The following is a 26,839-nucleotide window of genomic DNA, read 5'->3' as shown; positions in this document are numbered from 1 at the left end:
GCTTTATATACTATTTAGAATAAATCTCATGAGGAGTGGGGAAAAAGGCAGCCCACAGGTCGCGTGCCCAACAATTGTAAAATAATGGAAAAATATAAGTGATAGCATAACAAAGTCCAAAAGGTAGAGAATGGTTCCAGGCATCCCACACATTGGGTGCTCTACATTCAGTAAGTACAAGAAATAGTATAAAATAAGGGAAAAGGAAGTCTAAAGAAATGAGAAAGGTTGTACGCATCCCACATTTCGGTTGCTCTCACAAGTCAATCAGTAGAGTATAGGCATCCCACATGTCAGGTGCTCTTCAACTATCCAATGAAGTACAAGAGAGGCATAATGTGAAGTTTCCCAAGATAGCAGGGGAGGGAATCTCGAATATGGAGCAAAAAATAGCAAAGAAAAGAGATAATAGGTAGTGCCAGATGAGAAGAAATATAGAAAGAAGAAGAGCAACATAATCATAGGCTATCTTGAGTAGCATATTTATTGCCGGTTCCTTCTTTAGCTAGAACTTTTGCCGTCGCAGTGGCCTCCTGCCAAGTATGATGGAAAATGAGTCAAAACTCCATAATAAAAAAAGTGGGATAATCTCCTAGAGTGTTGGCCCCTTTGGGTGTCCCATAGAATATTGTTCTTGGAGTCTCCCTCAATGGTGAACTTTTACCCCTAATTCTAGTTGCATCTCTTAACACCTTCAGGCAATTAACACATTCTGCCCATGTTGGGTCACCTATACCAAGGAAGTCGTGGATGGAAGAGATGGTATTTCCTTAAGCATCTTGGAATGGGCCTTGAAGCCACAGGGTTCTAGGTTCTCTGAAGAACAGCCATCCAAGTTGAGCTTGATGACTCCCTGACTTGGAGGGATCCACAAGGTGGACCTCGGTATCTTTGGGGGGGGGTTGTATTTGTTGACATCAAACCAATTAAAAATAAAGTTGAACTTGGAAAAAGGTTTGAGATTTGAAGGCGGTTGACCAAGAGATGGTGAGGTATTTGGCATACTCTGCCAAGGCCAATGTTGTCCTTTTCTTTACTTTGAGAATTCTGAAGTTTCACTTTCCTTAAATGGCCCACAAAATAGCTAGGATATAAGCTCTCCATTGGAAGAGACATGCCTTGGGATAGGGAGGGGAGAAAAGAGAAAGAAGAGTTGTCCAAAAGATATTGGGTGACCCATTGGCAATTGAAATCTTTCAGTTTGAGTCTAAAGTGCAGAAGCAAGTCTACAATGAGTAGGTGAGTGGTGACTGCAATCATCATCATCATTCAAGCCTTATCTCAACTATTTGGGGTTGGCTACATGAATCCTTTTACGCCATTCTGTTCCATCAAGGGGCATACCCTCAATTAGACCATAAGTCATCATATCTTTTCTCATTATTGCTATCCATGTCCTTTTGGGCTTTCTTCTTGTCCTTTTTGAGCTTTCCACTATTAGTTTCTTTTTCTTTGAGGCACATACGACATTTGTTCGCAAGAGAGAATCCTCTTCTTTGTAGGTGATCAATAGTTAAATTACAATTGGATATTGCTAGCCTATCGAAGGCTTGAACTTTGGGTGGAATGGGAGTTAGCTATTCTTTGGCGAAAGCCAAGTTTGAACTAGGGGGAAGGCCAAGGACTTGGTGGAAAGAGGAGACACTAAAGGTTCCAGTTTGGGATTTGTTAAGAATGAAATTTGTCATTGTCTATTTGGTTACAAGGATATGTGATATGAGGCAAAGCAAGCCTAAGAAATCTTCAGTTTCAAATTCCAGCGATGTTCTTTTGGAAATGAGAGTCCAAATAGTGTTATTCTGTGAGTATTCAAGGCACTGTGCCACCATTGCATATGGTAGGGCAACAATGGCAAAAGGTTTGGTTAAGTGTCTTTGAGTAGTTGGTGACCAATTCAGGTGTGAGAACCAAATAAGACTTGATCCCCTCGGCTGACTTTGAATCTTATGCAGGACATAAATGCCGAGTGGGAGGCTGAAAGGCCTTCGTAGAAACTAGAGGAGTTGGCATTTGGTGTTCTCCAAGGGAGCCAATGCAAAGTAACTGTTCCATATTTATGGAGAATAACGTCATGCTAAAGGAGATTTTATTGGGAGGCTATAATGCCACCACCATTTACCAAAAGGTTAAGGTTCATATGTTTGAGATTGTGTATTCCCAGTCCTCCAAGGTGTTTGGTTGGCATACCTTATCCCAAGTCCCAAGCCACAACCAGAAATTTCTCTTGAATGAGTCACTAGACCAAAGTATTTCATAAGACGTTCTAAAATCTGGATAATAGCTGCATGCACAAGGTAAAGTGGCAACAAATAAACTAGGATGTTGGATTAGGTGGCCTTGATGAGGGTGATGTGACCACCGAGGGAGAGGAATCTGGCTTTCCAAAAGGCTAATCCCTTTTGAAACTTTTCAATGACCGGGTCCCACCTTTGTTTTAGCTGCTTGGATATTCAGATATACATGTATTCTATTATGAAAGATCCATATAACTTAACATTCTAGTGGGAGTACTTGCTTTTGTTTGGTGGTGCAGCTGGAACAACATAATATAATGTTGTCCACTAGGGAACCTAGATATGTGGCACTAGTTGTATGGGTGCAAAAGGGAGAAGCATGATTAAAGAATTCCTCTGAGTTGCTAAGATACAATCCCATGCAATGATGGTACGTGATGATTTTCAGCGACAACGAGTCCATGAGTCACGATGCTACATGAAAGATGGACTACGACCATGTTCGGGATGCGATCCAAATAGCAAAGAGAAATAGGCTTCATGACTCCACATAAGCTGCATCCATAAATCCTTTGTGAAAATATTGATAGCGAAAGAGTTCGCCAAGGTTAATGTAATGAGAGAGAATAAGTAAGAAATATTTGAGAGAGATTGTAATTGGGGATGAGAATATGAGGATGAGAGACTGTAAGACCTTCAAAGCCCAAGTGGGAGATGTTGGGTTACTGTGGCCATTAAAGGCCTTATGAGAGCTTGTAGTCCAATATTTGATATAGTGGAACATAAACTCAGTGGGAGTATGGTCCCTTGTGGACCAAGATAGGAAAATGCTATTTGTCAATACTCACACTTGGCTTGACATGCTAGGCTAGTCGAGTTGGAAAACCCTAATTACCTGGGCATGGAATAAAACCGATGAGGGTTTGTAGGTTCATCTCTTGATGAGGCGGAGTTGGCCAAGAGTGTGAGCCAAGAGACTGAGTGACCCTTGTGTGTGATGATAGGCCTCTAGAGACGAGGGCCAAAGCTTCATCACTGAATCATCACGTGAAATGTAAATATGATAGTCGTATCGAGAAAACGAGTCACTATTAAGGGTGAAGCATGTGCATGTGTGAGAGATTACCTCTATGCACCATAGAGCTGTGGTTGCACCAGGTCTGTGTGAATTTAGACTCGTCTCTAAGGGAGAACCTGTAATCCATAGACTATTGTGTCTCCTTGCCTATTGACTGATTTTGGTAGACCAATCATGAACCCCTGCAGTGGTTTGTGGGTCGTGGGATTTGTTGGGTCAGTTTAAGAAAGTAAGTGCGGATTATTGTCCACAGTAGAAGATGGAATGCTTCAACGATATTATAATTCCTAGAGCTAGTTGGATTTGATTCCCATCAAAATTATTCGGAATTAATTATTTTGATGTTAAATGATTTTAAAATTAATTATTTGAATTTTTATGAGTCTCTGTATATTTTATCTTAGCAAAATGGATTTTAAAAGTAAGGGATATTCATTTTTCAGTATTTTAATATTCTAAGACAAATAAAGTTTATTTTCTATATTCCAAAAATCATTTAATCAATTTTAATTATTCACTAATTATATGGGGCCCCACCATGAGCTATAGGCTCACCATAAAATATATCACATAGGGAAATTGTGTGCGGCCCACATGAGGCCACTTAGGGTGGCACACCCCACCCAAATTGAACCACACTTAATAAATATTTAATGAAGCCAATATATTATGTGTAAGAAGATTATGGAAAATTATGGTGTGATTGATAATATTTTTCATATTTTATTATTTGATGGGATTAGATTTAGGAAGCTGAAGGATAAGATTCTAGCACATTCCTTTGTATCATGATGGCTGATTTAAGGATTAGATGATTCAAATCTCTCACCCCACAGGTCTCTTATGATCAATGGTCCGGATTTATTTTCACTAAAGATGGCTAACCCTAAGGAAACCATAATCCCTAGAAACTCTATAAATAAGGGCCCTCCCCCCCATAAATATCTACACCTCTTATCTCTCTCATCTAAAATCTTCTCTCTCATCTCTCTTAATTTAGAAAGAGAACAGGGCACGCCCCACCTAGGTAAAAAAAGAGGGGGGGGGATGCCCCCTCAGGTCAATAGAAGGGGGGCGCTCCTCATGCACTATACATTGAGGTCCGGGCCTTACTCCATAGTTGTTCCTTGCTGTTATATTGTGAAGGGTTGAAGCTTTAGCTTTTCCATACTTTGTAGATCTGAGATAGATCATTGATCCCGTGCACCATTGGAGGAGGAGACCTGGTGTGGGGTGTTCTAAACTTTGGTTGAGGTAATCTTTCGGCATCTTGTTTCGTAGTCTGCAGTTTTTTATTTCTTATGCTTTCTTATTTCCAAAAGCATTGTGTTGGTATTATTCATTGAATAAAAGTTGTAATTAATGGCAGAAAGTGAGAACCACTTTTGGTTATTTATTTGTTTATTTCGAGTGAGGTTTATTGTACATGGACCTTTGTAAGTGTTCTAGAAGGTGAGAAAAAGAAAAAAAATAAAAACTATATACACCGTGCTAGATCACCTTGTCCAACTTTCAGTATAAGGTTAGGAATTGCTTGAATAACCAAGGGATCATTACTTTTGGAGCATGAACAGTTGCAGAACAAGGTTCCTACAACTAAGGCGAGACCGCTTCTAGTAGTACCCTTCAGTTTTGCACTTGAGATAACATTTTCAAGAAAGAATTATGAATCAAAATTAATAACTGGTCGGTTGCTTTGTGATTTAATCTGATGCAATGCTGGTAACATGTCATCTGTAACTTTGAGCAACATGCTCTGGATCTTCCCTTTTGCAGGCGTTACATGGTGAGGATCGTGTATTATATCTCTCATCCACTTTACAAAAGTGACATACTTTATTTCTTGGGGAAGGGTATATGGGGGGGGAAGTAGCAGACGTGTTTTTTATTTTTATGGATGTACAAATGTAAATGGCAAGATATTGAAGAAATGATTCTTATGGACAATGACGAAGCATGTTTCAGGGTTTGAGTGTGTAACTTGACTGACATTAGACCATTTAGTTAAATTTGGTAACAATTCGACTTGTTGATTGCTGGGAGTTGATTTCTCATTGTTGGCAAAGGTTGGGTCATTGTCTCCTGTTGACATCTTTATCTCTTGAGAAATCATTTTCATTTTCTAATATTTTATTATTGAAAGTGTTGATATTTCATTTGGTCTTATAAGATACATTCGTGGATTCTGGACCCAATCATTAATAGAGCGGAAGATACTTGAACCTAGCTATGATAAAAATAGTGGAAGGGCTCCAAAGAGTTTATTCTCTTTGATGAATGATTGTATAGTACTGCCCGTGCTGGAACAATTATCCTGACTACAAAGTATTTTTTTTGATGAATGATTGTATGAGTGATGAATTTTTTTTGAATAACCTTTTACCTTTACCAGCAACTTTTGATAACTAATACATTGCTCATGCAGATTGAATTCCGCAACGGTGCTGTATATGCTTGTTTCAGGAAAAAGTTTTCTTCTTTTTCTTTATTTGAAGGGAGGTCTCATAATTTTACCCCATATCAGTCATATTCAGGATCTGATGCTGCTGTTAGTGAGATAGAACTTACAAATAAAGAGGAGGATTTGATAACCAATCTGAGAAATTGGTTTGGTGATTTTGAGTTTGAGATAGGTATTTCTTTCCTGTAAATTATATTAATGCTGTAGTTGGTAAATATTTCAAACTGTGAATTTTTATTGGTTTGATGAAATACTTCTCTTTTGAGTGTATATAGATAAATACCCCATGAAGAAGGTTTTGACTTGAGTGATGGCTTTTTGAATCATTCGGCTTTTATGTTATCGATGTAAGTGAATATCTAATTAGCTTGTTGTACTTGGAATTATTGACTGTTTGCATGGGTACATGTCAGTTTCGCAGCCATGATGGTATCATTTTTCATGAAATTAAGGATTTTACATCATAGGCACTTTTTATACCTAGCAATGGAAAAAGATTAGGTAGAATCACAAGTAGTGCTATTATGTCACCCCCAATTTGCCTTAATATTCATTACATGTCAACTCATGTCAACACTTTCCAACAGTCCTTTGACACTTTATCTATGTGTAATGTCTCCCATTTATTTTTGAGTACGTGGACATTCCTGAATTTTTTTTTCTTTGTTTTTTTTAATTAGTCATTTCTCAGGATTTATGATCCTATCAACATGGGTTGTTTGCTGCATAGTTCTCGGGACAGGGACCGCAGTTGGGGGCAATTTGTGTATCAAGAGCAGGGCATTGTTAAAGACTAGAAGATCCCTATGGTAGGGAGCGCCGTCGGTACAATGCACTTGTTTGGGATCTTAATCCCAACATTGTGGTATCTTGATCGCAACCTCTTGGGACTATATCGCAACCTTTTGCGATTCTTGTTCGTAACCTTTAAAGGTATATATAATTTGAGACTATATGTACTCTTTAAAGTATAAATCTCTTTCTTTTATATCTAGCTTGTAATGCTACTATATTAAAAACAAGTTGCATTACTAGATGACTATAAATTAAAAGAATCATCAGTTTGGTCGTTATCTTGGTCTTTTTGTCCAAGGAGTGACGATAGTAAATGGTCTGTTGCAAAAACTGATGAGGTGTGGGTGACAGCATCCCACATGTTGGGGAGGTACTAAGCGTACAATAGGAACAAAATCCCTTGTTTACAAGATGAATTGTAAGCAGTAAGAAAGAGAGAGAAATGGATAAGAGAAAGGATGAGGGGATAGATGAGTGAGAAAAGAGAGATGAGAAGGTAGAGAAGAGAGAAGTAAGAGCTGGGAGGGAAGATAGATAGTAAGGGGAGAGAGATAGTAAAGAGAAAGTAGACAGCGAGAGAAATCAAACAGTAAGGGGTGAGAAAAGGAGAAAAGTGTGTGCAAAGAGAGTGTAGATAGAGAAGTGAGAATACCATTGACCACTTCTCGATGAGCTATCCTAAAAGCATAAAAAAATATAAGTAAAGAAAGATAACGAGATGTAGAAATGGGTAGAGTGGAGGGAGAGAAAGAGAGTTTAGAGATGGTGAGGGGAGAAAGAGGAGAGTTCGGTAGGCATCCCACATGCCAGTGCTCTACCGCCAAAAAAAAATAAAACCAAAAAGAAATTACACAGCCCAAAATTACACATGGATAGATGTGGATGGTATAAAGACCCCCTGTTTTGCTAAGGAATCAACTGTTGAGTTTCTCTTCCACAAGGTATGATAGAAGTTGACTCGAAGTGGCCTGCATAAATGAGCAATATGTTCGAAAATATGGGTTAGTCCCCAAGGAGGCTGTGATATGTCCGTTGCCCATGATATAACATTTTGGGGTCTGTCTTTACGAGCAAATGATTCCCCCAACTTAGAAAAAATCTCTTGAGAGCTTTGAGTAAAGCGATTGCTTAAGATGTTGCCATTCAAATTTGAATATCTGAAAATTCCCCCCACTCTGCATGGGCTTGAGTTCCCCAAGGAGCATCAAATTTGTAATGCCACTCTTAGCATTGTGTATACCTCTCATGATTTAGCAATATTTGGCCTTCTAACTACAAACCGCTTAAATCTTTCCACAAGTCGGATTTCATTCTGCCCTTCCGCTCCTTGGTTTGCGTCGTCCTGACCAGGAGGTCATCAAACTTAACTTTGATAGGTACTCTTTGGGAAAACCCGCACTTTGTGGCTTCAATGGCATCTTCTGTGATTGTGTGGGCAATACCGTTTCTTCCTTCTACAACTACCTTGGCATAGGTGACTCGGGTTGAGGCCAGTGCCCTTCTTGAAGGTGTCTTCAGATTCGACTCCACCTGCGGGAATGAGCTCATTGTGAAAGGGGACAATGCCAATATTATTCTTAGGGCCATCAAGAGAACCCAATATCCTCCACGCCTAGCTGCCATTTTTTATCATGCTTTTCATTTGTTTGGGCCAGTTTAAGTTGGCTTCCATCATATTTGGCAGGAGGGTAATTCCGAGGTGGACTCTTTAGCTAAGTAGGGTGCCTTCTCTTTAGGGTCCCCAACTTTATCTTGAGTTTTCTAAGGCCCTTTTGGATTGATGTGGACTGTCTCTTTGCTGTCCTTTTTCTTTTCCTTCCTCTTTTTCTCCTTTTCTCAGCTGTCTTTCTTTCTGCTGTTATCTTTTTGTAGGTACACATGAACTACTCCACTTCTGAGCAATTGATAGACTTGGACTACTCCACTTCTAAGCACCTGGTCTGTTCTGTGGGTTGCCTCTCTATTCTATCTCACTTATTGTTACTGCCAAGCACGTGGTTTTGGAGGCGCCCCTCCTCCCCCCTCTGTCATTTTTTGGTGCAGTCGCACCCTATTCACTGGTTCCTCCCCGCCCCATTCTTTCTTTCTCTTATGTTGCCATCGTACATTTTTTTTACAATGCACATGTTTTGGTGTTCTGCCCTTATAAGGGAGTATACTCTCTCCCCTCTTCTTTCCTCTAGCTACTCTTACTCTTTCCTCTCTCTGCTTTTCTTTATTCTCCTCTTCTCCCATCTATCTATCTCTTTCCCCTTCTTCTATTTCTCTCTCTTTTCTTTGGTTTATTTTCTTGTCTTTTTTGTTTCATTTGCAACTGAGCACCCTGTTGTGGGCTGCCATCTCACTTTTTGAGTGCATTTTTTATACCTAATATTTTTAGTAATATATTGTCACATTTGTAAAAAAATAAGAAAAAGAAAAAAGATTTCCCAGACCATGGTTTGTTTGGTGGAACTTCCAATGGATTGGACTTAATTTAGTTGGACCCCTAGTCGGTATCCAAATTACATGAAATTTTAATTGTTGGTTCTTGAGACATTTTAACTGTAGGTACATATGAACTACTCCACTTCTGAGCACCTGGTAGACTTGGACTACTCCACATCTAAGCACCTGGTCTGTTCTGTGGGTTGCCTCTCTATTCTATCTCAATTATTGTTACTGCCAACCACCTGGTTTTGGGGGCGCCCCTCCTCCACCCTCTGTAATTTTTTGGTACAGTCGCACCCTCTTTAGTGTTTCCTTCCCGCCCCATTCTTTCTTTCTCTTGTGTTGCCATCATACATTTTTTTTACAATGCACCTGTTTCGGTGTTCTGCCCTTATAAGGGAGTATACTCTCTCCCCTCTTCTTTCCTCTAGCCACTCTTACTCTTTCCTCTCTATGATTTTCTTTATCCTCCTCTTCTCCTGTCTATCTATCTCTGACTCCTTCTATTTCTCTCTCTTTTCTTTGGTTTATTTTCTTGTCTTTTTTGTTTCATTTGTAACTGAGCACCCGGTTGTGGGCTGCCATCTCACTTTTTGAGTGCATTTTTTATACCTAATATTTCTAGTAATATATTGTCACGTTTGTAAAAAAAAAGAAAGAAAAAAGATTTCCCAGACCATGGTTTGTTTGGTAGAACTTCCAATGGATTGGACTTAATTTAGTTGGACCCCTAGTTGGTTTAGTTGGACCCCTAGTCGGTGTCCAAATTACATGAAATTTTAACTGCAGGTTCTTGAGACATATTTCTTATTACTCACAAAATTTTAGCTTGATTCAAGACCATTGGATTGGTGTTTTGTGTTCGTTGTGGTCAATCATTCGGCAAAGTGTCGTTTGATGCATGAATTGTGGTTGAGGTTTGAGGTTGATTTACTTGACCTACTTAATTGCACCATATTCTATGAAATTTAACCGTAGGTTTTGGAAACATTGCTCCACTAACCGTAAGAGTTTGAGATCAAACTAAGATCAATTGAGTCTCCATTGGAGTTTGCTGCAGTTAGCCTGTTGAAGAGCCAGATGCAGGCTTTTGCAGATTGGCATCACTTTGTGCTGAATTAACTTGACCCCCTTATCAGCCACCAAATTTAGTGAAGTTTAAACCACATTTCCAAGACGTTTTTATGTAAACTCACAGAATTTGAGCTTTAAATGACGTGATTAAGGTGGGTTTTAGTGGTAATGGTTGCACTTAGATGTCAGCTGGGCTCATGAAACTGGTAGAAGTATAAGTTTGATTCAATTGAACCCTTATCAATATCGAAATTGAATAAAAATTTAACTGAAGATTTTTAAGACCTTTTTATCCCAACCTACGAAATTTTAGCTTAATATGAGATCATTAGGCTGATCATTCATTCAAACCTTGCTGTGTTCAATTGGCTTACTCAAACAGCCAACCATTTCGTATTTCATAAAATCCTCAATCAGTGTTCAAATCAGATGAAATTTGGACAACAGCTTCCAGAGACATTCCTCCACTTGCCCACCAAATTTCACTTGGAATGGATGTCATTTTGGCCTCCTTATTGTCTTTCTTTGCCGGAGTCAAGCTTCTCAACCAAAATATTTACCGTCAATAACTTTGGTAGATATCCTTAATGGTGTTCAAATGACATGAAATTTGGACTGTGAGTTTCTGAGTTACTCTCAAGCTGCTCACAAAATTTCAGTTGAAACAAATAGAAAATGGCAGTTTCGATTCTTCAACTGTGGTTAGGTGGCCAGCCAGATAATTGTCCTGGCGAACTTTTGAAAGGGTGCCAAAGATTAAAATAATATGAAATTTGGAACATAGGCTTATTGTCCTCCCTTGATCATTCCTCCAAGTTATTTCACTCGAAGGTTGATAGGTTCATTTTCTGAGCGGACCTCAGGTCAGGCATATGTAAGGCTAATTTGACTTCATGAAGCCATTTTGGTGCTTCATGGGGTGCTTTTGGGAGTCAAATTCATACGTTAGACTGAAGAATCATTTGTTATACTAATCTCTAGGCTCTGCTCTAGCATTCTCCCTCTCTGATTGCTGGCTGTTTTTTGGAGCACTCGTCTTGGGGGTGGTTCCTTGCCCCCTTCTATCTCTCTTAGCACCCATCATGTGGGTTGCCTGTCTCCTCTGTCTTCTTCTTTGAACATCTGAACTGTGGACTGTCACATTTTGGTCGAGTATATTTTCTGATCACCTTACTTGTATTGCTTCTCTCCCCCCTCTTCCTCTTTGAGCACCCGGTAGCCCTCCATCTCTCTCTCCCCCTTTCCCACCTTTTTTTCTTCTCTTTCCCCCTGTCTCCATTCTTTTTAGGGTCCTTGTTAATATTCTTCTTTGTCTTAATTGTTTGGTTTTGTTTTAATATCATTCCTTTTGTAGTTGGAGCACCCGGCCTGTGGGTTGCCTTCTCACTGCTCGTCAGAATTTTGAAAGTACCTACACATTATAAAAGTTACCATTTTAAAAAAAAATAAAAACTCAAGTGAGAAGTATGACTTTTCAAAAAGTCTGTAGTCTGTAATTAAAACTCTAACCCATTAGAACCCATAAGCAAGATTTCCTCCATGCAACTTTCTTCTGTGTTCTTCTATGTTTTGGTAATTTTAAAGCCCAAACTTATCAAAATGGTAGTGACTATCTGCCTGCATCTCTCTCTCTATCTATCTATCTATCTGTTGATCTAGAAAATTCCTAGATCTTTTCCAATTTTCCTCCTTTTAAGCTCTCCAAATTTTAGATTCTCCAATGAAACAACGGAAATTATTTTAAGGTCTTATGAAGAAAAACTTTATTAGGGTCATCTTCCTAATTTGTAAAAGTTGGAGACCATGCTGAAACAGGTAAGAGAAATTGAAAAGACTGGGAATGACCTTTTATTTCAAATTGCCCATTGCACACAGTTTTGATTTATTTTTATTTGGAGTATCCATATCTTCTATCATGGTTAATCCTCAGCTAAGGTGCTATTTTAATTTCCGCCGTGACCTTACCACTGTGTGTTTCCTCTGCCTCTTTTGAGGTTCCCGACCTGTGGAAACAGTGTCAATTCGGAAGATCATGTAATAAGGATAATATGTCAACATTGGATCACTTAGACCATTTCCATCCATTTCAAAACTGTTTTTGGGTTCCTAGGCAGTTATTTGTGGGCGAGTTTGGATAGACCAAGTAATGATGAACCAAGGCAAACATGTTTTTGTTTTTACCTTAGTCACATTTTGTTGACTTATGCAGCCTTTTCCAAATAAACTTGGTTAGAAAACGGTCTCACACAAATGTGTTGCGAAAGTGTTTCATACTAGTATCATCATCATCATCATCATCATCATAGCCTTTTACCAATTAATTGGGGTCGGCTACACGAATCCTGGTTCACCATTCTGCTCTGTTAAAGTGTTTCGTACTAGTATATTAAAATAATACTTTTAATCATGTTTAGTAGCCCTCTAAAGTATTCCTTAAATATAGATCACCATGCAATTTGTTCCTAAATCTTAATGCATTATAGAATAGCCTGGTGACAGAAATAACTTGATGCTGTTCCTCGCATTTAGTAGTTTAGTGTACATTTGCATGGAAATCTGCAGTGTTTATTGTTCAAATAAAATCTGGTTTTGATTATGATCCAAAAAATTATGACTCTTATTGTTTAGGTAATGATAAATATGTGCTTCCTTTAAAAAAGATTGGGGATGTGAAAAAGAATGAGGATGTCGATTTGGTATGCAAGGTAACTTTTGCATACACTACTTTCATTTGCTCCTGTAAATCACAATCCCTGCTAAGTTGATTTTATATGCTTTCTTTCCCTGGAAAAGATTCTTCATTCACATCGAGTCTCTGAAGAAAGTACCGATGTTTTTGTGTGGGATGGAACTGATGCTCCCCCAATTTCGGAGTTAATGTAAGCATTCTACTTATATTTTAAGTTGCGCCAGTGTGTAATACAACAACATACTTGATTTTTTAATTTAGTTGGTTTGCATGGAAAATGTTTACACAGTGACTCTGCTTTGTTGGATGTTATGTCGGCATTGAGAATTGTGAAACTATTCAACCTTCTATATACTCTCCGTCGAGCAAATCGCTCTTATGAAATGGACAGTGATGTAGAGACAGTGGGACCACCGGAACAGGACATGCCCCTAATGGTTGGGCCAACTCTCTCTTCATCATTGTCCATCATTCGACCTTATGGGCTTGACCCAATGGACTATGGTTTCTGTGATCTATCGGAAAGTTATATTCTTTCTTCGTAGATCTTAATCAATTCAGGCGTTTTTGGAGAAGAGAGATATTTGATACCGTTGTAGAGCTAACACAATTTGTTTAAGTGGCTCATGTTATTGTTCATGGGATGTCTTAATAACAATATTTGTTTTTCCTATTCATGTTATTTTCCTATATTTATTGGAAGTTCATATTTTTTTATAAAAGCAAATTCATGACAACAATGAAGGCCTTATACCTAACATTGCACATTTTTCTCAACTTTGTCCTGTATCCCTTTTTATAGCAATATTGTTGTTTGAAAGGGTGACAATATATTCATTCTCAAAAAAAGAAAAGAAAGGGTGACAATATATTACTTACTAAGATAGTTACAAAGGGTGCTCACATGAAGTGAGGTGTTATTTTTCATTATAGACTAGGTGTTATGGCTGCCCACAGACTGGGTGCTCATTGAATTTAGTTTGTATGCATGGAAAATGTTTACAAAGTGAGGCTTTGTTGGACATTATGTCAGCATTGATAGTTGCGTAAGTATTTAACCTTCTGTGCACTTTCCATGGAGCAATCGCTCTTATGAAATGGACACCACCAGAACAAGACATGCCCCTAATGGCAGGGCCAACTCTCTCTCCATCACTTTCTGTCGTTTGACCTTATGGTGTTGATGCAATGGACAATAGTTTCTGTAATCTATTGGAAAGATATATGCTTCCCATAGTCAACATTTCTCAAAAAGATATATGCTTCCTCCATAGATCTCCATCCATCCAGACATTTTTGGAGAAGGGAGATGTTTGATACAGTGTTGGAGCTAACACAATGTGCCTAAGAGGCTCATGTTATTGCTCATGGGATGGCTTTATAACAATATTTGTTTTCTATCCTCAAATTGTCAAGGATGCCTGTTTCATGTTACCAGTACTACTTGTCCCTAGATAATTTCATATTCATAGAGTTTAGGTAATGAACTCAACCTTTTAAAGTAAGCACTCATGAAGTAGAAAATGTCCCATGTAAGTCTGATGGGTATTTTGTATCTGAGCCTTGAGCTTAAAAAATGTTACAGAAATCCCCTAAATATTGTTCTGCAGAATATTTGCTATCATCCAAATGATGCTTATCTGTTGTAAATTGTGTTTTCTGATGTGAGCCTGTGAATGATTTTCATTCGACTCAATTCATAAATCTGTGGTTCTGTCTTTTACATGATTGATTCAGTTTTTGTTCAAAGCACTACTTACTTTCACACTTGTGTATTAGTAGACTCATATATATTTGGCCTGGTAATGTTTCCGGTTCCAAATCTAAAGCTGTTTCTATTAGTATTTGTCTTTATCAATCCATGGATCCTAATACTATCTCATCATCAGTCAAGATGGTGAAGCACTTCAGGAAACCTGTTTGGAACGCTGGCCTTTCTTGCCAAGGGATGTAATACGAGAGTTTCCTTCTATAGGGTCGGTAATCAAATTAAATATTGGCAAGTGGTTTGCGGAGTTTGAATCACGATTACAGCGATGGAATTGGGGTCCATGGTTTAAGTTCCGTGGTGTTAAACTCTATCCAAGATCGGGATTCTGGGAAGGTTTTGTGGTGGATAAGAGTAAAATCTGTCCTTTATCAGTGGATGATTATCGTGTGGTTTTTTGTCAAATGTAATTCTCTATTTTCCGATCAGCAATTTTTTGGCTCCTATTTGGTGTTTGATGTATTCTTCTAATGTAAAATGCTTTTGAAAAGCTAGTATAAGAGTTGTTTGTATAAGAGTTGTGTATTTTGAATGTATCAGTTCTTATGAACAACGGACTTCCTCAACTTTCGGGCGGATGCCATCTTTTTGTTTCGCTCGACAATCTTATGTTGCAAGTAAGTTTTTCACATACGAAATTCTGGTATTTTTGTCTTTGTGAACTTGCAATTTGACTTTCTTCAGTAAAAACCATGTCATGATATTTGTGGTTCTATGTCCAAGAAGCTGAAGTTTTCAGATTTGGCCTTCAAATGGAGACAAAAGAGGGGCGTACTTGAGCACTCTTCGGGCTTCTCTTGCCAAATCTCTATTTTGTTTATTTTTCAAGATTTTAAAATACCCAAAGTCTTTTGTGCAAACATCTGAAACACTGTAAGTGGTTCTCTTCCCCAGCCCTCAAAAAGCAACCTCAAGAGCAGATCTGGCAATAAAGGGCTATTCCCTTTGAAGAATTTTATCTTTACTTATGCTCTATTGAAATCCATCAAACCTATCATGTGGAGCTTGTTTGAGACTCAAAAGATCATGTGTAGCAAGCACTCGTCTTTTGGACTTTAAAGCCACTAAAGCATAAGAGGAATATTATGAGAATTCTTCTCATAATTTAATGTGGAGAAAGGCATTGTAGAGATAAGTCTAGTAGAAGGGCTAGTTACATGTTGAGACAATATCACGAGAGACCATACTATCATTATCTTAGCTATAATTCCCATCAATGTCTGTTACTTATGGTACAATTTAGAGTTTAATAATCATGTTTGTTTTATAGTGCTCCGCTGGACCTTGGTTTGACAGTGCATTATCATTTGAAACCAAATATTTATTCTTATTGTCAAGGTAATTAAATCATGTCTTATTCTATTAAGGATTATTAGGCTTGCTTGCTTTCAAAAAGAAAGACTGGGATGGAGCTTAATGTGAATTTTGGTTGTTGGATTTGGTCAAGAATAGAAAAAGGTGAGGTACAAACATGTGGAGAGTATATATATATAGGGAAAAGATCCTGTCAGGCCACTAGTTAACAACTACAGTGTTAGCCCAATGGTTCAGATTGAATTTATGTTGATCCAATGGTCATAATTGCATCTCATATTTGAATTTTAATTTTTTCTACAGATCTAAATCATTTGAAAATTTGAGCATTTGTTCTTTAAAAATAGGAGTATCTAATAAAAATATCAAAAAAATGATTCACAAAAAATAAATTGACCATCGAATCTAGGCTGATTCAATGGTCATAATTACATTTCATATTTGAATTTTAATTTTTTCTATAGATCCAAATCATATGAAAATTTGAGCATTTGTTCTTTAAAAATAGGAGTATCTAATAAAAATATCAAAAAAATGATTCATAAAAAATAAATTGACCAAAATACCCCTCAATTTTGCAGGGGTATTTCGATCAATTTAGTATTTGTGAATTATTTTTTAAATATTTTTATTAGGTGGGCCTTGATGAGAAGAATGGACGTCTCAAATTTCATGTGATTTGGATTGTAGAATAATATTAAAATTATATTACCAAATGTTGTCGTGACCGTCAGATTGACCCAGATTGATACACTGTAGGTATCAGCTGGTGGGCTAACCTCAAATTCTCCCATATATATATATATATATATATATATATATATAGGAAAAGTCTTTCCAACGGCTATTGGTGAAAATGAATAGTGATTTTGTTTACCCTCATCACCGTCCAAAGTTCATTACACGGTCACGATTGTCTAAAATTTGGAGCGTGTGTACATCTTAGTGAGACGAACCCAATAAAAATTTTAAAAAAATAATAAATGAAAAAACATTTGACCAAAATACCCTTGAAACTTTTTGGGGGTATTTTGGTCAATTTATTTCATGTAAAATATGTTTTTGATATTTTTCGTAGATTTGCCTATTTTTGATGAACACATGCTCAAATTTCAAATCATTTTGATTTTGTAAAAAAAAAAAAGAAAACTCTACCGATCCATCATGACCTTGCGATGAACTTTGGACGGTGTTGAGAGTAGGCGAAATCACTGTTCATTTTCACCTATAGGTGTTTTGTAGTATCTTCCATATATATATATATATATAGGGCAATGATTTCATGCAACCGTTGTATATTAATATGATGCAACAACCTTAAAAAACCATCTTATAGACATTTATTTGATCCAAAATTTGAAATATACACTCTTTTCATTCTAATGAACAATCACAACAAAAGTAAAGGGTAATGACCTAATGCAACGGTTGTAAAGTAGTATAATGCAACCACACCTCTAGAAAACCATATTCTTGGCATTTGTATGACTCCAAATTTTGCACACACATTCTTTTCATCCTCATAATCAATCTTATGAAAATAAATAAATTCAATTGCACCCTAAATATGGTCAAAATTAGTACCCATCAAAAAATGAATCTCGACCATCCATTTGGTGAATTTCAAGATCTAGGCCTTAAAAAATTCAAAATCACTTTTTTCTTTTTTAACATTATTAATCTAATGATGCTAACACTATATAAAATTTTTGGGAATAAATGAAATTCTTCTAAAGCCCTTATCTAACCATCTCAATAAAATGAACGGCTTATACTAATTGGGCTAGAATGAAAACGTTTTATAGAATTTTTTCAAAATTTTCTTTTTTGTGATTGTTCTTCAGAATGAAAAGAGTGTAAATTTAAAAATTTGTGTCAAACAAATGTCTCTAATGTGGTTTTTGAAGATGGTTGCATTATATTACTATACAACGGTTGCATGAAATCATTCCCCAAAGAAAAAATTGAAAACACAACCTAGAAAGTATTTTTTTAGCCCAATTAACATAGGCCGTTCATTTTGGTGAGATGCTTAGATCTAGGCCTTAGAAGGATTTTTTCATTTCCAATTTTTTTGGATGGCTTTATTATCATTAGATGAACAATGTTAATTAAGAAAAAATGATTTTGAGTTTATAAAGTATAAGATCTTGAAATTCACAAAATGAGTGGTCTAGATTCGTTTTTGGAGGGGACTCATTTTGACCATATATACGGTCCAATTTGAACTTTTTTTTTTTTGGGGATTGATTATTGAGATGAAGAGAGTGTGTGTACAAAATTTGGGGTCATACAAATACTACAAACATGATTTTCTAGAAGTGCCATTGCATTATACTATGTTACAACCGTTGGTTTTCTTTTGACATGTTAACAGGATAGGAATAGATTTTACATCTTTCTACAATGCTCCTCAAATTTTGCTTCTTCAAGAACAGATACAAAGATATTGCAGGTGGAATTAGCCACCGACACTTTCAGGTCTGGAGATCTAGTTGTTACATATCTGATGTGTAGGGACATATCATCCTTAATAAGTATTATAATATTGCACATAATCCTCATTTTTATACATAACTATGGAAAATGGGGACTTAAAATCTTGACGTACTTTATAGTAACAAGCAGGATATAGCTGAACTGTGTCTCCTTGGATCCCTACTGTATTGTGTAATAGTATTGACACTGATGTGTCGGGCACATACATGTAACCGTACAATAGGTAAGTATGAAATTGCGGTTACAAAGTGTAACATATATCATGTGGGAATAATTCTACCTAATAATGTAAGCTAACTAACAAACCGGAAGCTTAAAAATTAGGCACTACTCATCCTTAATGAGTGTTATAATATCACACACAATCCTTATTATTATACATAACTATGTAAAATAGGGGCTCAAAATCTTGATGTACTTTATATTAACAAGCAGGATATAGCTGAACTTTGTCTCCTCGGGGCCCAACTGTACTGTGTACTACCACTGACACTGATATGTCGGGCACGTACAGGTAACCATTCAATAGGTAGGTATGAAACTGCTGTTACTAGTGTAATAGCCATTGATGTTGTGGGTATGGATCGTAACAACTAGGCATTCATTGTGTACCAATCCTAAATGAATACATATCGTTAATTTGTTAACAAGCGAATAGATGGTGTATTTTTTATTTTTGATGTCCTAAGTTCTGACAAATTGTTATTTCTATGATGTGCAACACGATAAACAAATTCTCATGCCATCCCTAGCACAACTGATAAAACCAAGCTTATGAACTGGCAAAGATGGATTTGTGATTCTGTTTGGTCAATATGTGATGAATAGTAAGGCATGTCATCATCATCAGAACCTTTTCCCAACTATTTAGGGTCGGCTACACAAATCTTGGTCCGCCATTCTGCTCCATCAAGGGCCAGACACTTGGTGATGAATAGTAAGGCATGTAGTATACAATAAACAAAACCTCACACCATCTCTCGTAAATAAAACCGTGCTTATGAATTGTCAAAGATGAATATCTGACTATGTTTTATCAAGATCTGGTGAATTATTAGGCATTTTTACGTGAGACGGAACCTTCCAGCTCTCACATAATGTAAATCTTAACAAAGAGAGGCACCATACATGCAGAAGCATGCAAGTGAACTTATGGAGGATTTGTTTACTTTGTACAAATGATGATTGTACTTTATGAATGAAGAACTCCCAGGTGCTACAGATGTTGGATATTGAATCCGTGATAGTTGTAATTGTTAAAATTCATCCTCTTTTGTATAGAGAGCATAGTTTTAAAAAGCGGACCGCCCAGTGCCTAGGTGGTCCAGAAGGCTTGGGTGCATTGCTCAGGCCTAAGCAGCCAAACTAGGCTGATATCTCTGGGCGCCCGCCTGAACCCGCTTTGGCGGCCGCCCAGGGCCTACGCCGCTCCCAGGGGTAGAAATGCGGCTCCTTGAGGCTATTTTTGGGTTATTTTTTTAGTATTAAAGGGGCAATATTGTGGGTTTTAGGTTCATTTGAAACCTAAAACCCATTAGAGGCTATATTAGAGAGAGAAAATTTTAAAAAATAAATAAATGATACTAGGCCTCCTAGGTTCTAGGCACTCGCCTGGGCGCTGGGTGGCTTGGACCCCCCCGACTGCCTAGGTGCCGCCTAACGCTTTTTGAAACACTGATAGAGAGGACGATCGACATATGAGACATTGATATATGTTACCAATCCTAAGTCACCCAACTATGGTAGATAACAATAATGACGAGCAGCTAGTGCACATAGGAATAGCCTATGCCTATTCTTAAGGCGTTTTGAAGTGGCCTCAGGTATTATAGTTAATATGGGGAAAACCATTTTATTGGGGGTCTCTGTTCCATTTGATTAACTAGATGTACTGGCTGAATGTGCTGTATGTGGGACTGATCCGGGGGAGGCTATTAAATTTGCTTTGCTTTGGGCAAACCTCTTGAAGTCTTCAAGTTGAGGGACTCAACCAAAGTGAAGCTAAAGAACAATTGAAAATTTGAAATTTTATGTTTCAGTTAAGTTCTTTATTAAAAGATAGCTTGTTCTAAAGTTTGTATATTTTTTTCAAAATGCACTTCAAAACATGGTTTTTATTTATTTTGACTTGCCATGTTAGTTGGCTTTTTTAAAGCTACAACTTTTTTAAGGCATAGCTTGTGCGGTATATGTTTTCTTAAAAATGTTCTTTAAATTGTAGCTTGTACTAATTGCATCACATGCTATAATTATTCAAGAGTACCTTCAGATTATACCTCCTTTCACAGAGGAGAATATTATTTTAGTGAGAGAACATAGCCACACGAGAAAAGCTATCTATTTCTCTCTAAATGAATAGAAGGATAAATGGATAATAATGGATCCACATTTTTAGACAGCTAAAAAGTGTGTGAATTTTTTCAATCAAATTCATAGAAATTGCTTTAAGTTCTATAATTTCTGGTATTGTCCTATATTATATTTTTATTCTAAATATACACTAAAGCTTCCCCCAAATTCATCGAAGTGCCAAACAGTTACCTTTTTGGGCCAAATGAAGATGCCTCTGAAGAGAATTTGATAAGTACCCTCATTAGATCCACCGTTTCAATCTTACCCATCTATGATGTGTCTATTATCAACCTGCATCATTTGCTCGAAAAAAAAAATGATTGATGAGAAACTTCATTTGGCAAGAATTGGTTGAGAAGCATGGATTCACTTGGTTGGGTAGTATAGAGAGTGGTCCAATGAGTAAAAGGGGCTTGAGTTTTAGGAAGATGAAAGAAGTGAACAAGACCTTCTTGCTAAGTGGTGGCAGAGATTTGGGACACCGACATGACACATTTGGAGGAAGGTTGTTGCAAACAAAAATGGGATAGCTAAAACAGGATGGTTGTTGACATTGTATGATTGCAAGGGTAGATTCTCAAAACTAATGAATGGCCCTGCATGTTTTGAATGGAATATTAGGGTGGGGGATAGAAGTTTTTGGCTTGATCTTTGGATGGGGAACTTCCCCATAGTGCTTGCATAGTAACTTATTTGCTTTGGCACTAAAACTGAAGACTACCGTGGCAGAAATAGTTGAAATTAGGGGGCACAATACCATTTGGTTCTTTGGTCTTGAAGTTAGGGGGTATGTGTTCACTTTGGTATTGCAGCCCATTCTTGGGGTATCGTTTTTCTTTGGATTCCACTGACAAGTACCATTTATACTTTATGTATATGGAAATTTATCAAAATACACCTAACGTTTCACTATTTAATATTGGGTTTTGTTAGGCTATGCCACTTGGTGGTGTATACCCTTAAAGTCCTCAACATTTTTGGACACTTAGATATCCTTATCTTATAGTTTAGTAACTTTTTTCTAGGGGTTTTACAAGTAATTAGTCAAAGGTAGAGTAGAAATTCCTAATAGAAATAAAATCATTTATTAACAATAGTGGACAATGACATTACCGACATGTGTGTGACATCAACCACAAGATGCATTAATTTTTTTTTTAACTACCAATAGAATGATACTATTTTTTTATAGAAATATCTATTCAACCCTTCTAAATGACCAAAAATGCCCCTACTTGAAAAATTTGTATTACAATTCAAGGGTATTTAAGTGTCAAAAAATGTTGAGGACTTTCAGGGTATAGACCACCAAGTGGTGTAGCCTAACAAAACCCTTTAATATTTTACCCTTTTACTACTATCATCATCATAGCCTTTTCCCAACTAGTTGGGGTCGGCTACAGGACTCTTGGTCCAACATTCTGCTGTATCACAGGCAATACCCTCAGTGAGGCAAAATTATGTGTATTTTGATGGGTACTTTGAAATTAATTCAAAACTTGTGGGTGAAATGGTAAATAGTTAATCTCTTGGGTGTATTTTGAAAGATTTCCCTTGTGTGTGTGTGTGTGTGTGTGTGCGTGTGCGTGTGCGTGTGCGTGTGCGTGTGCGTGTGCGTATGCGTGCGTGTGTGTGTGTGTGGCTGTCTCGTTTTCAGGTTGGCCAAATTATCTTTAGAGTACTTAAACTTCTCCTCGTTCATTCCAGGGATAGATGGAGAACGTAAGCAGCTCCCAACACTTAGGGAAATCCTTACGCATCTAGAGGTTTCTCTCTTCCTCTTGCCCCCTATATTTGTGTCTACACACACACGTGTATCTGTTTGTTTCTGTGCATGTGCATGCACATATATATATTGAATTTGATAAGGGATTGTATGCTATAAGACCACTTATTATTGGTACAAGTAGGTCACAATCATGTTTAGCCATTGGATGTGAAATCCGATAGATTGGAGTGTCACAACATTCAAGAAATTTTATTTTGGACTTGTGCTCAATCAGTAATACATCCTCAACCACCTGATTTCGCATCCAACAGTCATTAATGAATGTGAACTTCCTATATAAAAAATAAATGGTCTCATTGTATATATTTCCATTTGATAAAATATTGATAATGATTTTCTTTACTTGGGTTTCTTCATGCTTTTACATGATATGAATTTCAAGGATAGACCTTAGAGAATTTTCCAACAACTAGAACTATATTTAAATGTATTTTGAGCCTAGGACATAAATTTAGAAAAGGACACATTCATAGTCTTAATGCTTGATCTATAACTTTAAAGAACCTCTTGTTTGGATATGATACAGTATCATTATCAATAAAAAGAGAAGAAACTTTGGAATATCGTTAAATATGAGCTAGTGAAGCATTTATTAATATATGAATTATAGATGGGCCAATATTTTTTTGAGAATGGAATTGGACTTTTATTATCATAAACAGTGTGAATTAGTACAATTCCAGGCTAAGAAAAGGCCAAAATTTTGTGCTTTTTTTTGTATGTTCACTTTTGCAAATCATACAAACCCAATTGAAAAACCCAAGAAGAAAAATAGGAAGTTGAATACTTATTTGAAGAACTGTTAGTTGCTTGTATTGATGATGTACTGTGGTGTGAGCCATTTTCTGAAGTAGAGTTCATCTTGTTCTCTGCAGGACCCTGACACATTTACATGTATTGTTCGAGTAGTAGGCAGACACCCACTTCATGCTAAAGACATCCACGCTCTGTTACCTGGATTTTCCAAATATGCTTGGAAGATGACTCTGGAGGACCCAACTGCACGAATTGATGCATACTTTGATGCAGAGAAGGTGGGAGTTCTTATTTTATATTTACTCTTTTCTTACCTATAAAAGATACTGCAATCCAGTTTACTATGAAGCATAGTTCATTAGTTCGTCACTGTCCATTGAGATGATTTGATGGTATTGGATTGGACCTCACAGATTGGTCCAATGCACTCACCCATCCTCGCTGCCATCATTCATTATATGGTGAGGCCTCTGTGCACCATGATTTCTCATTGTATGATTGATATGTGGCATACTTGCCTTTTGTCACATGTTATATTCTCCTCCAGGTTAAAATAAAGTAATCTGTTTTTCTATGCTAATTGATTATCACTCTGTTTTTCTATGCTAATTGATAATATCTCTATTTTTTTATAACTGATAGATATGATGTTGGGGGAAGAAGGTTTAGTGTTCGTGCTCCTCTTTTTGACTGTTATTTAAACAAGGCCCTCATGGGTGTCTTGATATCTTTTTTACTCATAAACGATTGAAATGTACATTGTTTAAAAACTCCCCATTACACTCGTGACTCCCCCAAGTCCACCTGGTTGAAGCAGGTCCCAAAGTTTTTCCTTTGGGAAAATCAATTCTTAAAAGGCTGGGGCAAATCTTTTGAAGACTCACTGAGTCTTATATAGGACTTAACCAAGTCTCGATGAGTCTAGTATGCTGAGTCCTATGAAAAACAGGGTATTCCTAAGGACATCCAGGTTTTTTAAGTCTTGGCAAGTGGCTTTGGGACTAAGCGCGTCGACCTGACTCGTGACTCGGCTGAGTACCTAGTGGATTCTCTCTCTTTTTGGGCTTTGCGATAAACTTAATCTTCTTTTTATATTATCATCATAGTCCGACAACATTTAGATTCTTGTTCTATGCTATGTGAAGCATGGGTGTGCAAATAGTGCCTCGGGTAAGTTTTCCATCTCGTGTTTCTACCTTTCACTTCTCTCACTACCTAACCACCCAACCCTCTCCCCAACTTGTTAGAGCCTGGTTGAAAGGTGGACTATGTGACTGGGCAAGTGACTATCTTTTCTATCTTTTTTTTATTGTATTGCCACCTGAGTCACTTACAAAGTGTCCAAATACAATATAAATCAAATAAGATTGTCAAGAACTCTCACTTGCTTGCCATAAAACAAAAATACAGATCTGAAAATGAAAGATTCAATGGAAAGTAATAAATGAATTCTATTTATTTCCTTTCATTTTCCCTTTTGAAAGCAATCAAAATCTCTACACAAAATACTTTCCTAAAAACTCAAAACTACCCATGGCTTAATTGCCATAATACAAAATAGGAATGTTTGGAGGAGGTGGGGTGCACCTCCCATGGGTGGGCCATGTGGGCCCCATGCACTAAATATTGGTGGGCCCAATGAGCCCCAATGGGTCCCCCAATAGGCCCCCAATAATTAAAATAATATTTTCAGATAATAAAATAAAGTCTTTAAATAATTGATTTTACTCTCTGATTAAAATAAGTTTAGAAAATTGATTTTTCTTTATTTAAATCATTTTTTAATAAAAAATACCTAGAGAGGTCTAAAAATTTATGTTAATTATCTGAAAATTAATTAATATTCATTTTAATTATCTGAAAATTAATTAATCTTCATTTTAATTATCTATAGAGTTAGGATTACGACAAAAATACTGAGGACTCTACTGCACCTTCTCAAACTAACCCAATAGATCCCACGACCCACAACCTCTCGCAGGGGTTCATGATTTGACTATCAAAGTTAGCCAATAAAGTGCAGGAGATACGATTCTAGACCATGGATTACAGGTCTCTCTCTGAGGACAAGTCCAGGTTATATTTCAGTAGTATGCTTCATGGGTTCTTGCAACACAGTCCAATGTTGTAAGGAGCCGTTTTTTCTGTGCATGTACACGTCGCACATTCTTATCCATAAATGAACGCTTCACGGACGGCTATCTAGTGTACATGCTGTGTGATGGTAATGATGAGGATTTAGGCCTTTGTCAGGGGTCAAGTTCATGTCCCTGGTCAATTGTCCTAGGCACAACTCTGACCTCATCAAGGGATAACCCCACTTTGAAAACTCTTATCGGTTGTGTTCACACGTGCCCAGGACTATGGGTTATTGGATATCACATTGAGCCATAGCTAATCAAAGCTCGGGCGTGTCTAGGCATTAGAAATGCCTCACAATCCAAAATGGGCCTCACTCCCACCGGAGCCAGCATTTCACTATGTATTTTTCAGTACATGTTCTCATAAGTCCTTTAAATGACCACAAAACCCAACATTGGTTCTCATTTATTCCCCAAAAATTCAAATATTCAATTCCTTGGCTATTTTTGAAAGAGTTTTGACTGCGGACCAACTCCAAAGGATGGGTTTGCCTATATCTAACTGGTGCATGATGTGTTTTGAGTGAAGAGGAGACCAGCACCCACCTCTCCATCCACTGCATAGTGGCCGAGGAATTGTGGGGGGAATTCCTACAACTCTTCGGGGGGTCTTGGGTAAGCCCACAAATGGTCCCCCTCCTCTTCAGCCTGCTCCAATATCTGCCATGGCCACATTGTCAGCCATGTTGTGGGTCACTTGGAAGGAGCAGAACCGTAGAATTTTCTGTGGAGAAAAGGCTCCTTTTTGAGGTCCAAAAGGAGCGGATAAGAACTATGTGATCTTTTGGGCCAAGAATCACAAACACTTAAAGAACTGGCAAGCTTTGGGCCGCCTTAGAACTCCATGTGTCTCTTGAGCCTCATTATGGAGGCCACCCGAACCAGGCCACGTCAAACTTAACTTCGATGGATGCTTCCTTGGTAACCCTAGGCCAATTGGCATTCGGGGCATCGTCAGGGACTGCCTTGGCAACACCATCATGTCCTTCTCCAAATCCATCAGCCACATTGATAGCATCACTGCGGAGAATCCCTCACCCTACTCGAGGGCTTGAGAACTTTCAACCCTGCTTGGACCAATCTTCTTATCATCGAGGGGGATCCAGGTGTCATGGCTTGGGCATAAGGATATGTTGCTCACCCTTGGAGACAAGCTTGCATTTTTTACAAAAATTTGACATTTGCAGGCGTATATGTACCTCTTGGACACATATATGGTGCAAGTCCAACTCCATTGTTGACACCCTCGCTAAGGAGGGGCCATGCAGTCCGACGGAGGGGGAATCTCTTGACAGTTTTTGGAGATCGTGGCTCCTCGCTACTCTTTTTTGGGTTCGTACAGTGGATGTATGGCATCTTTGGACATAGGCCCCCATCTTGGTGGTTTTTGTATGTTGCTCCTCTGGGTGGAATGCCACTTTTTGTAGTTGTACATCCTTATTATTAAGGGATTGTCTAC

The 26,839-nt window shown here is 37.6% G+C and overlaps 1 protein-coding gene across 29 annotated transcripts in view; it reads left to right on the top strand.

Annotated features, from left to right (window-relative positions):
- Positions 1-26,839, top strand: part of LOC18427682 (protection of telomeres protein 1a) — a 30,718-nt gene that overhangs the window by 1,767 nt on the left and 2,112 nt on the right. For 2 of the 29 annotated variants that reach the window (XM_088853198.1, XM_088853196.1), the window contains exons 3-9: positions 5,837-5,945; positions 12,701-12,768; positions 12,866-12,951; positions 14,651-14,935; positions 15,070-15,146; positions 22,402-22,460; positions 23,359-23,517. In XM_088853198.1, coding sequence (XP_088709324.1) covers positions 5,837-5,945; positions 12,701-12,768; positions 12,866-12,951; positions 14,651-14,935; positions 15,070-15,146; positions 22,402-22,460; positions 23,359-23,517 — 843 coding nt within the window. Of the gene's footprint in view, positions 1-5,737; positions 5,946-6,048; positions 6,707-12,700; positions 12,778-12,865; positions 12,952-14,650; positions 14,936-15,069; positions 15,147-22,401; positions 22,461-23,358; positions 23,518-26,839 lie in introns of those variants that run through there. The other 27 variants (XM_088853197.1, XM_020663209.2, XM_088853195.1 and 24 more) reach the window with 18 other exon arrangements.

Source organism: Amborella trichopoda, chromosome 12, assembly GCF_054954075.1.
Source record: "Amborella trichopoda isolate Santa Cruz 75 chromosome 12, AtrichopodaSantaCruz75HAP2 v2.0, whole genome shotgun sequence".
Taxonomy (NCBI): domain Eukaryota; kingdom Viridiplantae; phylum Streptophyta; class Magnoliopsida; order Amborellales; family Amborellaceae; genus Amborella; species Amborella trichopoda.
This window is presented reverse-complemented; position numbering and strand designations above follow the sequence as displayed.